The sequence below is a fragment of the Muscardinus avellanarius genome (assembly GCF_963383645.1).
Source record: "Muscardinus avellanarius genome assembly, chromosome: 13".
In the NCBI taxonomy this organism is placed as follows: Eukaryota; Metazoa; Chordata; class Mammalia; order Rodentia; family Gliridae; genus Muscardinus; species Muscardinus avellanarius.
Genome location: NC_137799.1, coordinates 30,837,370 through 30,853,234, shown reverse-complemented (window position 1 = coordinate 30,853,234; position 15,865 = coordinate 30,837,370). Strand labels below are relative to the sequence as shown.

Below are 15,865 nucleotides of genomic sequence, written 5' to 3'. Positions count from 1 at the left end.
CTCAAATCAAGAAAAGGAAAGAATTCCTCGGACTCAGAGGTACATAGATGACATCATATCTCACCTTGTTTTGTAAACACTTTCTCAAATTATATCTCAAATATACCCTAACTGGATATATATAACTTTTTATCTATTGAGTTTTCATCATTTAGTGTCCTAGAGATTTGCATTATATTTTAAACCATTGTCTGGTTAATAAATAATCACATCAAAGGTCTTAGTTTGAAATTGCCCTCACTTAAAAAGGAGAAAAAGAAGGCTCCAAGTTTTATATTTGAAAACATAGGTGCTCTAAACTCACATGCTGTGTCCTTTATCAATGTCATATCTATCAGCCTCTTCAAGAAGCATTTATTCCTTTATCTACTCACCCACTAACCCAGAGGACAGAATTAACATTGGATTCCCCCATCAGGTGCTCAAAACTAGAACTTCAGGGCAAAACATACATGTTATTTCTCATTTTCTTCAGTAGTTAAGCAATATAAACACTATTCCTGAACCTACAATCTGATGGAAAGATAATTCTCTGTTCTAAATGTGTACATCTGTAATACAATGACTTAATCACCTAATAATCAAATAATTAAGCATAGCTATGGCACTATGTTTGAAAAAAATTTAAAAATATTTGCTGAGATATTATATCTCATCTAAGATATCATATCACCAGTATTGTTATATATTACCTTCATGCTTATATAACCTGTATGATTATATTATAGACAAAATAATAGTTTGATTCTTATATCTAACTATGAATGTAATTTATACTACATATAATTCTTTAAAATATGAATGTACATAAGTTTACCTGGTTCTTTGTACCAGGTTTTTGCTTAGTGTCTTTATTTTTTGCCTAAGAAAGTAACTTTCATTCTCATATACTTTTTTTTTTTGAAGATTTAAAGAAGTTTAGCTGGGTGTGGTGGCGCACTCTTATAATTCCCGCGCTTGGTAGGCTGAGATAGGAGGATCGCACAGGTTCGAAGCCAGCCTCAGCTACTTAGTAAGGCTCTCAGCAACCTAGTGAAACCCTGTTTCCAAAAGGTCCAGAGTATAGCCCGGAGGTAGAAAGCCTCTGGGTTCCACCCCCAGTACCACCCAAAAAAATAAATTAAATAAATAAATAAATAAATACAATAAAGAAGTTTATTAAAAAGATAGAAATAAAGAAAATAGAAATACAGAAAATAGTTACAGCCCCATGCCAAAATGGCATGAGGGGGGAGGTTGGCCTTGGCCAACTCACCACTCCCCCTCATTCTCATATACTTTTAATTATAACTAATTATTACCCACAGAGTATGAGAAGTATTTTAAGTTTCTACTCTCCACCATAGACTCAGCATATATGATGATAATGAAATTCAGACTAGGCTAATGAGCTTCTGTTATCCCCACAATGTAAATGAGCACACAAAGCTGGGAGAAGCTAGAAAATTAGCATAATACACAGCAATCATAAGAGGTGCAGCAAAGATTCTTTTTGGCTTATGTATGCTTGATATGATTGCTTATAATGTCAAGTTTACTTTGGGGCCTTATAGGAAACCCAAGAACAGAATGAATGTGTACTTTTTCACCTGGTGAGCAAAGCCTTTAATGAACCTACTATTCTATTTATAAAAGAAATGTTCAGGACAGGGCAGAGCAAGGAGGCTTACTTTAGAAAAAATTTTAAAAACTAAAAAATGTCAATAGCAAAAGGTTAGGTTGATAGGACTCTCAGGGCACTAATACTCTAACTTATTAACTGGTGTGTTTTTCCTTTTTTAAGGGTTTTCTAGTGAAGGCGTCCACAGTCAGAAGTGAAAGGAACTAGAAATTCCAGGCAGAATGAGGCAATTACTATAACAACTTTAGTTAGTTAAATAAGTGAAGTGCCAGTTAAACCCTAAACTGTGAAGAAGTCTGCATAGCCTTAGACTTTACTTCAAACTGAAACTAGGTAAGCTTTAGTTTCCACAGACATATTTGAGCTGAGAACTGAGGGGAAATGGAAGGATTGTTTTTGCCCTTTTGGTATCAATTTGACCTAAAATGAACTGTTTCTAAAAGATGCATTTTGAGTAAGGTTCTCTACAAGCCAAAGACAGAAACAGCAAATCCCCTGAAAGAGAATGCTTACAGACCAACAGAATACAGACCACAGTTGAGTATTGATGTGAAAAGTACTTCATCCTGATGAGTGTCCCTATGATAACCTTTGTTCTGTGTCTCCATCCATAACCCACCCCCTCCAAATCCCAATAGTTTCCATTGCCTAAAGAATAACAGTGCATTTTATGTGCATCACAAATTAGTAAATCGGCATTCCTCTTCCCATCTCTTCCCTTGGGATATTGAACCCTTACCCACTGTTTTGTTTAGAATCCATGCCAACACATCTTGCCTCACTCTACTACCTCGGACTTCTGAGGACTCCATCACGCTGACACCAGGAAGTCCTGTGTTAGCCCCCCTCAGGGAATCTCCCCGTTTTTGAAGTCAGTTGGTGCTTACTTTGGGAGTTTGAATAAAATACAGGTGGTGACTCAGAGGCTATTGAGGAAAGCTGACTTTTCTTCTTACAATCAGACCTCTCTATGTAGCATTGCTGTAACACTTTTACCAAGGACCATATTCTATCCCTTAGCCCCACAGAATCAAAATTAACTTGTGAGGGCAAGAAGAGACTGGGCTTTATTCACAGTATATTCATACTAGCTCACAAATACAACTAAAGAGCAGAGTATTTTACATTATGGTGAGAAATAGAATGGCCAGTGGGAATTACCTACTTAATTCCTCTGCTCAGTCCATTTTCTTCTATTTATTTATTTATTCATTTATTCATTTCTTTTTGTGGTGGAAGAGGAGAATGTGGTACTGGGGATTGAACACAAGGACATTCTATCCCACAGCTGTATCCTCAGCCTTTTTTTTGTTTGTTTCTTATTTTGAAACTGGTACTTGCTAGGTTGCTGAGAGTCTCACTGCATTGCTGAGACTGTCCTTAAATCTGTGATCTCAGATCATAAAATCTCCTGTCTCAGCCTCCCAAGTACTGAGATTACAGGCCTGTGTCACCATGCCTAGCTCATTGTTTTTTTAAATATGTTATAAGGACAATATATGGTTTATCACCAAAAGGGGAACACTGAGTCAAAACTATAGTATAGTTTATGCAATATTATAAGTATGCCATACCAAAGTATAGTGTAGTTGAATCAAGGCTAAATCAAATGCCAGATTCATCTGTCTCCATACTAAGGATACTATCCACTAGCATCTTTCTAACGGGACTCTGAGACTTAGTTCTCTTGGATGAATGTTGCCTCCCATTGACCCTGGAAACTTATTTTCATTCTCCTCTATTGCTGACTAACTACTCTATGACTTTTCCCCCTAATTGAGCTAGATTAAAAACTTTAATTTTAAAAAGGGTTGATCTAACTTTTATTTATTTTTCAAACGCCCCATTTCCCCTCCAATCCATTATGAGTTATTTTATGGCATTCTAATATAAATTTTCTTTACTTTTATATTTATGAAAGTTCCTTCTATTAAAACTATAGGTTTTATCATAAAAAACTGTTTACATAAAATCTACATGTATCTTCTCTTTGATGCTTGCATATGCTTTGATTTGTCTACTCTTCAGATTTAGACTTTAGTTAATCATTCTCAGGTGTGTGTGTATATGTGCGGGGAGGATGTTTACTGGGGTTTGAACCCAGGACTATTCTACCTCCAATCTACATCCCCAGCCCTTTATAATTTTGAAACAGTCTTGCTAGGTTGCTGAGACTCTCACTAAATTGTTGAGGCTGACCTCAAACCTGTAATCTGCCTGTTTTAATCTGCCAATATTGGGATTTACAGGTATGCGTTAACACATTCAGCTTGCATTTTTATTATCTACTTCAGTTCACATTATTTTCCTTGGTATTTACAAAGCCTGTTATTTTTGCCCATAATCACTGATTCCATAACATTCTATCTTCCATCCCACAATTATGTTTAATTCATCTTTAAAAATGCATTATTCTGGTAAGATATGTATTTTTAATTTAATAATTTGTTGAGCTCTAGATAGTAATATTGCTTACTTTTTTCAAAAATTTTAAAAATTTTTTATTGGTGCATTGTAGTCATACATCTTAACGGGATATAAGATGGTGGAGACATTCATGCACACATCGACCATTTAGCCCTTACCCAATTCCCACCCCATTCCCTCCCCATCCCTCCTTCCCATACTTGGCTTAGTGATTGACTGTGATATGTTTAAGTACATCATGTGCTTTAGAGTTTCCCTCTTCCCCCCCTCCCATCCCCTCAGTTAGGTCACCTTATTTGCTCATCTATAGAATCTTCTTTTTCATCTAGAGTTTTTCTTATTAACCATTTCTCCATAGCTTTCACATATTAGAGAAAGCATCTGATTTCTTAGTTTTTGTGACTGACTAATCTCACTTAACATAATGTCCTCCAGTTCCATCCATTTCCCTGGTAATGATGTAATTGTTTTTTTTTTCTTTATGGCTGAGTAAAATTTCATTGTGTACATATCCACAGTTCAACAATTTTTAAGAAATCTATTTGTGCTGTTGTATTGGTATTGAGTCCATTTGCTTCTGATTTCTGAAAACTGTTCCAAGAGCATTTTTGCTGTGGTAGGACCACTGCTCTGATGATGAAACCCTAGCTTGTCTCCAAACTCCTTTGGTCACAAACAAGATAGTGATTAGTATACTCCTGCTTGTTCCTTTAGTTCTAGGAAAGAACTCGACTAAGACACATTCCAAGGACTCAAATCACTAGGTCCTGTCCAATTTTAATATAAACAGAGAACTTTCTGGTATATCAGTATATATTACCATCAGAATTCTACCTGACCCCATGCTTGACATTATTTGATATCATCTATTTTTCTAATGAAAATGAGTAATATTTTATGCCTGTTTAAATAATCTTTTTGAGCATTTAATGAGCACTTTCAGATTTTCTACTATAATACTTCTATAAAGTGTTGAGTCTGAACATTTAATAAGCACTTTTCATATTTTTTTAAGCTTGTGCATTCTCCATATACTTGTCAATCATTCGGGAAATCCTTTCAATAAATAGCTGATTCATATACTTTGATCAATTTTCCACTGATTTAATGCTTGATTTTTAACTACTAAGAAACTTTGAAATTCTATATGGATCTCATGTCAGTTTTAGATACTGTAACCATCTTCTATAACTTGTTAATTTAATCTCTGATATCTTTCACTGAAAAGAAATTCCTCATTTTGATTCAACTAAAACCAATTTTTGCTTATTGCTTACGCCATTTGAATTTTTAAACTATTTTTCTCCACTATTGGCTCATGAAGCTATTCTATAGTGTTATTAATTTAATAATTTTTCACAGTTATATCTTTAGTTCACCTGGCTTTAGTATATGATATACTAAAATTTAATTTTAACTGTTTTTTCCATATAGAGAGACATTTTCCTACTATGACATGCTAAATTTTCACTTCACCATTGCTTTGTTCAATAATTTTATGTCTAGCACCCATATATACATATGTCTATATCTACCATCTCTTTTCTTCCACACTGTATTACTTAAATGGTCTTGCACCAATATCATTCTATTTGTATTACTATCTATGACTTTGTAGTATGTTTCCAGTATGGATCTACCATCTTATTTTTCTTTTATAAAAATGTACAGTGTAAGTTAAGTTTTGTACTTTTAGTCTTACTAGAAATTTTAGAATGAGTACTATATTCCCATAAAACTTCAGCTACATTTTGAATAGGTTGAGTTGAGTGTAGAAACTAATTCAGATGAGAAGTGACTGCTTTTTATTTTTTGAAGTGACTGTTTTTTATCTTTTTACTCCCACTATTAACAAGTTATTCACTTTCAATTACTCATATTTTATTATGCCATATATCATATTTTTTACAAGATCTGGAAAGATCTTATATAAGTTTTAAGATTAAACCACATTGGGAGGCAGAGATGGGAGGATTGGGCAGGTTTGAAGCCAGCCTCACTGACTTAAGAGGCCCTGTTTCCAAATAAAAATATAAAAATGGGTCTGGGATTATAGCTCAGAGGTGGAGTTTCCAGGAACCCGAGTACCACAAAAAAAGATTAAACCACAGATGCTTGTCTTTTAATTAGTTTTACATTTTTATTGTTTTCTAATAATTTATTGATAATAATGATTGAAATTTTTACTCACCTATAGACAGAGTTTACTAATTTTTCTCTTACACTGATAAAAATTTTAGTTTCTATTTTTCACTACTTCTGACATTTATTTTGTCTCATGATTTAGACAACTACTAAGTCTATGTTAAATGTAGTTGTAGGAGTAGATATCCATATCTTATTCCAGATTTTAGTAAGATTGCTTTAGCAGTCTCCATCAATCAACAAATAGTAAATACTGTTTGCTTTTGTTTTATGGTGGAGATTGAACACATAGGCATTTTACTTCTTTGCTACAGCCCCAGCCTTGTTGTTGTTGTTGTTGTTGTTGTTGTTGTTAGTAGTAGTAGTGGTAGTAGTAGTAGTAGTAGTAGTAGTAGTAGTAGTGTATTTGAAACAGCATGTCACTAAGTTGCTGAGGCATATCTATGTTGTTGAGGCTGACTACAAACCTTTGATCCTCCTATCTCAGCCTCCCAAGTACTGAGATTATAGGCATGCAATGTACTACCACACCTGGATAATAAATAGAAATTTGATATAGGTTTTGCATATAGTTTTCTTTCAATGTTAGAAAGTTATTTTCTGCTTTGTGAATTTCAGATACTTCATACAAAAATTATAAATTGAACTTTACTACCTGTGTTTGTTTTATCTCTTGAAAGAATTTTTTTCAGCCTGTTCATATCATGATTAACTGCTGACATTAACTAAATGTTTCAGAAAAGATAATCTATACATTACACAATAATAGTCCCTGTTTTCTTCATTTGTTATAAGTAAAAGCATTTAGAAATGTATCTGGCAAAAGTTATCCATACACAAATGACTATATTTCATCATTTTCAGAATTATTAAACTACAGATTACTGATATTCTCATTCATTTCATTGATGGTTTTCAAACTATGCCACCAGAAATCCTCTTAAACCAAACTGAAAAAAGAGTGAACAAGGAACTAAAAGAATACTGCTTTCTTTTCTCCTTTAAACCAGTATAACTTCAAAGAAATTATCCTTTTTATTTCTCTTAGGTATTATGCTTCTTCATAATCCAAAAAAATGGTTATATATCACTGGCCTAGTTAAATGTATTTATCTTTGATAAAAGAATCATTGTTAGAGTTGATTTTTAAGTGATATTTCTTACATGAGGTAAAAAATAAATTAGAGCCTGAAATACATATTCTCTGTGCATAATAAAATCAATTTGGTAAATACAATTTATTTCAACTTTCTATAAAAATGCTTACTTGAACACATCAGTCCTCATTATATTAAGGAAGATAGTGAGGAAATATAAATATATTCTTTTTCTCAATAAAGTTACATTCCTCAGTGAGATTTTTCATATTGCCTCAATCAGGGTATATTCAGATATATAACTACTACTGTAACACTTGCAGACTGAGCTTTAAAAAGATATTCAACACATACCCTACATTGTGACATTGATGGACTCCAAGCCAAGCATTTTTTTTTTTTTGCCTTTGTGGGCACTTATTTCATAACAAAACAAAGTTATGTTTACTTTTCCATTGGTATAAACACAGATATATTAATATTATGTTTTAAATCTAAAATTTTACTTTTTATTCAGATTTTAAAACAGATCAACGCCGGGCATGGTGCCGCACGCTTGTGATCCCCGCGCTTGGGAGGCTGAGACAGGAGGATGGCACAGGTTCAAAGCCAGCCTCAGCTACTGAGTGAGGCACATGCTTTAAGTCCTCTGGGCCAGCTGTAACTGAGCTCTATCATGGAAACAATTTCAATGTTTTCAAACAATCTAATTTATTTGAAGCCAAAATGAAAGTGCAGGCATTTAAACCATATTCCCTGATTTTAAAATGCTGACCTCTAATTCTAATTTAAATCACAAGACAGTCAGTACCAAACAAAACATATCTCTCTGCTAAATCCATGTTGTTGGCCAATAATTCACACCAATGTTTAAACAGACAGAAGTTGTAGAAACGGCAATAAAATTATTTGGGGTGCAAAGATCCTTTCTTTTATCTCTGAGAAAGGCGGATTGAAAATCCTGTTCTAGTGACCTGGGTTGATACTTAGAAATTTCCCCCAAAGTTATACTACTGCATCCAAACACAGAATTGTAATAACACAGAATAAAGTTCTCTAAAAAAATTAAAAACAGCTCTTGTAGGTATTGTATTAATGGATTTCTGTTCTATCATCTACAGAGTTCTGCTGGAGAAAGCATGTGTATAATATGGAAAGAGCCAATGATTCCATGTTGACAGAATTCATCCTGGTGGGGCTTTCTGCCCACCCAAAGCTCCAGAGAGTTTCCTTTGTGATAGTTTTGTGGATGTACTTGATGATCCTACTTCGAAATGGAATCCTCATCTCTGTGATCATCTATGGTTTTCACTTGCATACTCCCATGTATTTTTCCCTCTGTAATCTTTCATTTCTGGACATTTGTTACGCAAGGTCCTCTGAACCATTAATTCTTGACAGTTTTCTGACAGTAAGGAAAAAAGTTTCCTTTTCTGGGTGTATGGTGCGAATGTTTCTCTCCTTTGGCATGGGGGCCACAGAGTGTGTGCTTCTATGCATGATGGCACTTGACCGCTATATGGCCATCTGCTACCCCCTGAGATATCTTCTCATCATGACCAAGAGTGCCTATGTGCCCATGGCAGCTGGATCCTGGGTCACTGGGCTTGGTGACTCAGTAGTACAGACCTCTCTCACAGTGCAATTACCATTCTGCACTAATAACGTCATTCACCATTTTGTCTGTGAACTTCTGGCTATCCTAAAACTGGCCTGTGTGGATATTTCAATCAATGTGATCAGCATAGCAGGGTCAAATCTGATTGGTCTAGTTATTCCATTGCTATTGGTTTCTATCTCTTACATCTTTATCATTGCCATTATTCTAAGGATTCCTTCCACTGAAGGAAAACAGAAGGCCTTCTCCACCTGCTCAGCACACCTGATGGTGGTGATTATCTTCTATGGAACTATCTTCTTTATGTATGCAAAGCCCAAGCCAAACATATCTGCTGGTACACATGATCAGGACGTCACCGAGGCATTCATCTCCCTCTTCTATGGAGTGATGATCCCCATGCTCAATCCTTTCATCTATAGTTTAAGAAACAAGGATGTAAAGGCTGCTGTTAAGAACATGCTGGGTAGGAAAATCATTTCTGATGAAATATGAATGCTGATTTGAACTATGTGACTTAGTATTCAAAGTGGCTGCAGATAAAAACTACTGTGAAAAAACAAATTCACCCTGTGTCACTCTAAATCATGTGATGGAACTATTTAGATTGCTGTCATTGCAACTATTTTTGTCCTAACTGTGGAAATGAGGCATACATCTGGTTTTAAAACATAGCAACTATCAAAGTACAAGTTTTTGAAAATATGTTGGAAAGATTTAGCAAAAAGGAATCACCTTTACACTATTAGAAAATAATAAAAGTTAAAGATGTTCTAAAAATTTGTAATATAGAATAGGAGCACTATTAATTGCTATGCAAAGTGAATATTAATCTGTCCATGATGCGTTATACATTCAATTTCTATTTGTTAATTTATTCATTGTTTGTGTTCCCATTCATATAAACTTCTTCAGAATAGTATCATCTATTTACCCTACAGCATTCTGAAAACCTATAATAGAGCCTGCAAAGTAATAAATGCTCAATAAAATATTTTCAAATAAATAAACTAGTTACCTGATCTATCAAACAAGAAATACATGCCTGCCATAGCTGAAGTAGCAAGCATTATTCAAAAAGAATAATTAATCCTAAATACACTATATTGGTATTTTGTCTTACAATGATCCTGTTGGTAGCTAAGGTGTTTGTTGCCTTTTGTTTTCTTTGTGGTTTGTGTTATAATGTACAGAAACAGGTTTTGCTTTCCTGCTACTGTATCTTTTCTTGGATTTGGTATGTAATGAAACTATAACAGGTGTTTTCGAATAATGCATACTAATTTTAACTTGGTAAAATACAAGTGGCATGGTAGAAAGCATTCCTGTTGTGTTTTGAGAAGAGTCCAGTATAGAAAGATGACTGCTTCCCTACTCTGTATTGTCTCACACTCCTCCTAACCAATAAAACTAAATAGAACTGGTAATTGAGAAAATTTACAATATGAAGACAAGTGGCAGAAGAGATTGAATCAGGTTTTAGGGACTGGAGAATAAATAAGACAGAGATGGCCCCAAGTTGAGATTCTTTACTAAAGAGTACAGTCATGTGAGGCAGCACCCATGTGAGCACTGAAGGCCCCACTTACACTGAGGGAATTGAGTCAGATGTGGTCAGAAGAGGAAAATATCCCCTTTAGTCAACTCTTCTAGGAGTTTGAGGTAGGCGAATATAGAAAACAAATCTACGTTAAGAGACAAGAGATACTTCTAAGTTGTAGGAGTAAGCCCATTATACCTTCCTCTCTTGTTAACAGATAATAATTATTGCACAATATTGAATAAGTTAATTCATACACAGCACTTAATAGTACCTTAAAAAACTAAATGCCCCCTGAATGCTCTTTTGTTATTTTTAGTGTTGAATATACTTTTGTAAGTCAGAGATTTGAGGTGGCCCAGGATTTTCATCCTTACTTTTTAGGAAACAACTTTGATGCTATTAAGCTATTGTCTGTAAGCTTCACATATACTTTTTTGTATTGAAGTTTGAATCCAGAGGCTTTTCATCTCTGAGCTACACTCCCAGCCCTTTTCACTTTCTGTTTTGAAACATAGTCTTGCTATGTTGCTGAGAGTCTAAATTGCTGAGGCTGTCCTTGAACCTGCAATCCTACTGTCTCAATCTCCCAAGCACTGAGATTACCTGCATGCATCACCATGCCCTGCTCAAATATACTTTTCTATGTTCTGCTTTTTGAGTTAATATTGAAACACTGAAAACTACATTTCTCCGTTGTTAGCTAGCTTCTATTGCACTTTTCCAAAAGTATCGATTGAGGAAGACTGAAAGATTGACTGAAAATAAAGGAGTTTGTCCCTAGTCCCATCGTGTGCTTCCTGTTCCTGTTGACATCACCCCAGGTTTGGTTCTTCACCAGGACAATTGGAGCTTCCAATATTGCTTTTAATTTCATTTAGTTTTCTCCATAGCCTGGAACCAGCAATATACCAGTCCCTTCTCTGAATTTTGAGCCTGTCACTTGGTTCAAAGTTGTGGAAAATTAAAAGCCCTGTCAAGTCTTTACTCTTTCTTGAGGTATATTTAAAATCAATAATGTATAAAGTTGTCTGCTTGAGAAATGTGCCAAATCAGATAAAGCATAGGCAGTAGATTGGGTCAGAATATAATTTCCATATATAAATAAATAACAAAAGATACTTGAAAAGACATATGGATTTTTTCTGCAGTTACAAAAGTCACTTTAGTATACTCTACAATTGTATGCTCATAATAATCATGCAATCATTATGTGATAATTAAATCATCCAATGGCCATGAAGTATACCAAAAGAGTAGCAGAATGGATAGCAGAGAAAAAATTCTAGAAATAATGGCTGAAAATTTCCCCGATTTCAATCAACAACTAGTCTACACATACAGAAAGCTAAACAAATTTCAAGATAAACTCAAAGAGCCCCACACTCAGACACATCATAATCAAAATATGGGAAGACATAAACAAAGAAGATATCTCATAAGCTTCAAGAGAAAACTGGCTCCTCGTGGACCAGGAAGCCACTATCAGATTAACTGCTGACTTCTAATTGAACAATTCAAGTCAGAAAGCATTGGGATAACATATTCAAAGTCCTAGATGAAAACCTAAAACAAAATAATACTATTAATCATCTCCATCGAGCAAATATATGTTTCAAAAATAAGGCAAAATAAATCCAATAGTTTAGCAATAGTTACTGAGAGAGAGAGCTCCAAGATTTCCTTAGCAGCAGTTTCTGCATAGGTTTATCAAGATGGCCCTTGCCTCAGCTCTCTGCTTACCAGTTGAGAAGCACAGTGCTTTTCTTCAGACATCTGCTCATTGTGCAGCCTCTGATTTGGCTAAGTTCAGTCTGCTTTTTTTTTTGCCAAGAAACTATTCCAGCTGGCTCAATTCTGAGACACAGAGCAAGTAGAAAGTGCTACCTTTCTCTGTTATACAATTTTAAATCTCCTCCAGTCTGTATTTTTTAATATGGCATTGTTCTATCTCATAGTTTCCATATACTAACTTTGTGCCTGGTTACATTGCCACAGCATCCTAAACATTATCTATACCATGGTTTTTGACTTAGTGACAGAGAACCTCATAAAAGTGGATCAAAAGATAGCTGAAGCCAAGAAGTCTTGCTGTAGTGCATCTGTTAACATGAAATACTAGATTCCTTAGGGTTACTCTTGCTGCAATACAGCCAGATTCCAAATGAAATCTTACAGATACACATTGGGCATTTAAAAAAATGACAATCTAACTCCTCATTTCATGCCCTATGGTCATCATTACTGCTGTTCGCCAAATACTCTGGTTCTCCTTCTTTCCATAACACAGAAAGATTGCCATTTTCCTTGAAGCCAAGTCAAATTTTATTTGCTTTGATCAATTAAATCCTCATAGAAGTGATATTTCTCATCTCTAGGTAGAAATATTTATTGCATGTGTGAGATCCTGACACACTCTATTTCCTTTGCCAGAGAACAAAAATGGTCACTTCAAGAGGAGCCTCCATTAGACTACATGACATGTTCAGAGCTTCCCTGCCATTCATGACACTTTATATATGTAGCTGAATCAATTAAAAAATAGTGATAAACCACGGAGAATCAGAGGCTGTTTGATACTACATTATGCCCAGACACCGCAAATAAGGGAAAAAGTTATGAGATAATACCTGGAAGAACTATAAGAAAACAGTAGCAATAAGGTTATCTGCATGGGAAATGCCCTTATCAGTAGTGCAAATGGTCTCAAGCCTTGTACTAATTGAAAATTTTAACCTGAGATTCGTTTCTTAAACCTGAAGCCCCAAATGGAGGAAAAGAGGTTAAGGAAGTCACTCTGGTTGCTAGTTTTACCAGATGTTCTTTACACAACTGCATCATATTTAGGAACATGTAATTCACGTCTTAAAAGCATAAATTTGAAAATCATATCAATTTTCCTAATTGTAATAACAGAGTAGTTCCCCAAAAGCTAGGGATCAAATAATTTAAAATGAAACACTTTTTCTAATACTTACACATGTAACATATGCTAGCAGCAATCCTTACAATTTCAGATGAGTAACACTCCCTTTCTCCCAGCAAAACAGATCCAAGTACTCTTTGTGGGTAATTTCAATTTACTCATGTAAGATTCCCACAGAAAATTTGAGTTTACAATGAAAAAAATCACTAAACATGTACTAAAGCAAACTGCCATTAGCAGAAGTTCACACACAATGTAACCATAATATATATGATGAAATAAATTCATTATATTAAAAGTAATATTACATTAAAAACATATTTTACCTTTAAAAGGATATATAACTTCATTTTATTTTAAACTGTATGTTTATAGGAGACATACATACTGTATAAAAAAGGGTTGAAGTGAAAAGAAAGAAAAGGTATATAGTAGACAAATTTAGCAGTTGTTAATGTTTCTATATTAGTATTTGAAAAGATTAAGATCAAAGATGCATTATTAGAAATAAAGGGGGTAATTAAATTATAAAAAATGTTAATTTAACCAGAAAGTCATAGATTTATTCCCTAAGAGTTTCAATATATAAAAGAAAATTTAATATAACTACATATCTACCTCAAGAACCAAAAGGATAAACACAAAAAGTTTTATAACGATGTAAAATATTTGAACAAAAGCAACCCAAGTATAATTAAATATGCATTCTTCTAAAGCACCTGTAAAATATATACAAAAATTGATATGATACTAGGTCAAAAGCAAGAATCAGCATATTTCAAAGAAATGACATTAGCCATCCACATTCTCTCTCCAATATGTGACTTAAAGACAGTTAAAAGTCTCCATAACTTGAGATAATTAAGACACACTTCTAAATAACTAATGAATAATAATGATATTCAAATATTTTAAAATTATGTGGCAAGTGCTCCAATAAATCAAAGTGCATGCTCGTCATAAGCAACCAGTGTGGCCATAACAATGTCTGCCACTTAATTATTGGCCCTTTTATAGGTCAGAAAAAGACATAATTTCAAAATTATTAAAAGATTATTATTAAATCTGACCTGAATTTGTAGCAACTGCTATAGCTATAATTATGTTTATAGTGAGTTTCTTATATTATACAGTCTTTATAAATTTTTTTAGAAAACTTCACTTCATAGGGGAGAGAGAAAGAAATAAAAGGAAAAGAAAGACAATGAGAACAATCTAAAGAATTTAATTTCAGGCCAATATGTCAAGCATTGTTATATTTTCATCATATAATTTCTTATTAAACAGTCAGCCGGGCATGGTGGCGCACGCTTGTAATCCCCGCGCTTGGGAGGCTGAGACAGGAGGATCGTGCAAGTTCATAGTCAGCCTTCCTGGCTTAAAAGACACTGTTTCCAAATAAATAAAAATATAAAATAGGTCTGGGAGTGTATCCTGGAGGTAGAAGGGCTTCCAGGAACCCCAGAACCACCAAAAAAACATTCATAATTATATTGAAAGTATTATCTTCTTATTCATAATTTATGGAAGAAGAAATTAAGACTAAAAGAGATTGACAGGTTCTAAGTGGTAGGGCTGACTTTCTTTCCTCTAGGGGCCTACTAGTTATGAGGAAAATATACTAACATCTAGCTGCATCTAAATCAGAAAAAAATAATCCAAAGGTATATTAAATTATGGAAAAATTATACTCATAACTGCATTACGAGAGAGAGAGAGAGAGAGAGAGAGAGAAGAGCGCATTCTAAAATGGAGCCTCAAGATCATCTGACAGATTATACTTAAATTGACACAGATCTGCCTGTAACCATAATTGCAAGTTGACAAATCAGACATGGATTCATGTACTTGGATGCTTGCCTCCATATATTATTATGTGTGACGGGCCACGCCCATCAGCCAATAAGTCTGAGAGCTAAGATGGCGCTGAGCGGAATTTCCCCAGAGCACTTAGGTGGTAAACAGCTTTCAGGAAGTGACGACAAGAGCATGAGATACACGGGAACACCGCATGCCATAGGGCAACAGCCAATGGACTGGCTGTTGCCATGAGTTGTGCACGTGAACAGTCTGCTGATTGGCTGTTGGGCTCTATATAAGGGGAAGATTTCTGGGGGGAGGAAATCTATGGGAGATCGACGGGAGAAGATTTACGGGAAGAAGATTTACGGGAACTGTACAAGAACCTGGGGTAATAAAACTGCTTGAGGAAGATCGTGTAAGAGTCGTCACTGCGCATGACAAGTGGTGGCCCGTACGGGGACTTCGCTTTGATCAGAACCTCGGCAGTCCAGGGCAGCCGGCTGGTAAGTACTCCTTGACTCCGAAAAGGGAGGAGGAGGCTCCGTTTACGGAGGGTTATTTTCCCCGATCAAAGGGGGCTCCATTAAGGAGGGCAGCTGGCTGGTAAGTACTCCTTGACTCCGAAAAGGGAGGAGGAGGCTCCGTTTACGGAGGGTTATTTTCCCCGATCAAAGGGGGCTCCATTAAG

At 35.0% G+C, this 15,865-nt stretch overlaps 1 protein-coding gene and 1 pseudogene across 2 annotated transcripts in view; one reads left to right on the top strand and one right to left on the bottom strand.

The window, feature by feature from the left end:
- LOC308272139 (olfactory receptor 13F1-like) overlaps positions 1-15,865 on the bottom strand; it is a 57,677-nt pseudogene that overhangs the window by 14,248 nt on the left and 27,564 nt on the right. Inside the window, exon 2 of the transcript in view lies at positions 7,608-7,614. The product of the transcript in view is annotated as an olfactory receptor 13F1-like (transcript). The remainder of the gene's footprint in view (positions 1-7,607; positions 7,615-15,865) is intronic.
- LOC308272414 (olfactory receptor 13C8-like) lies at positions 8,441-9,403 on the top strand (the record flags this gene model as incomplete). Its single annotated transcript, XM_080709213.1, has 1 exon — positions 8,441-9,403. The coding sequence occupies one exon, from the start codon at positions 8,441-8,443 to the stop codon at positions 9,401-9,403; it is 963 nt and encodes a 320-aa protein (XP_080565339.1).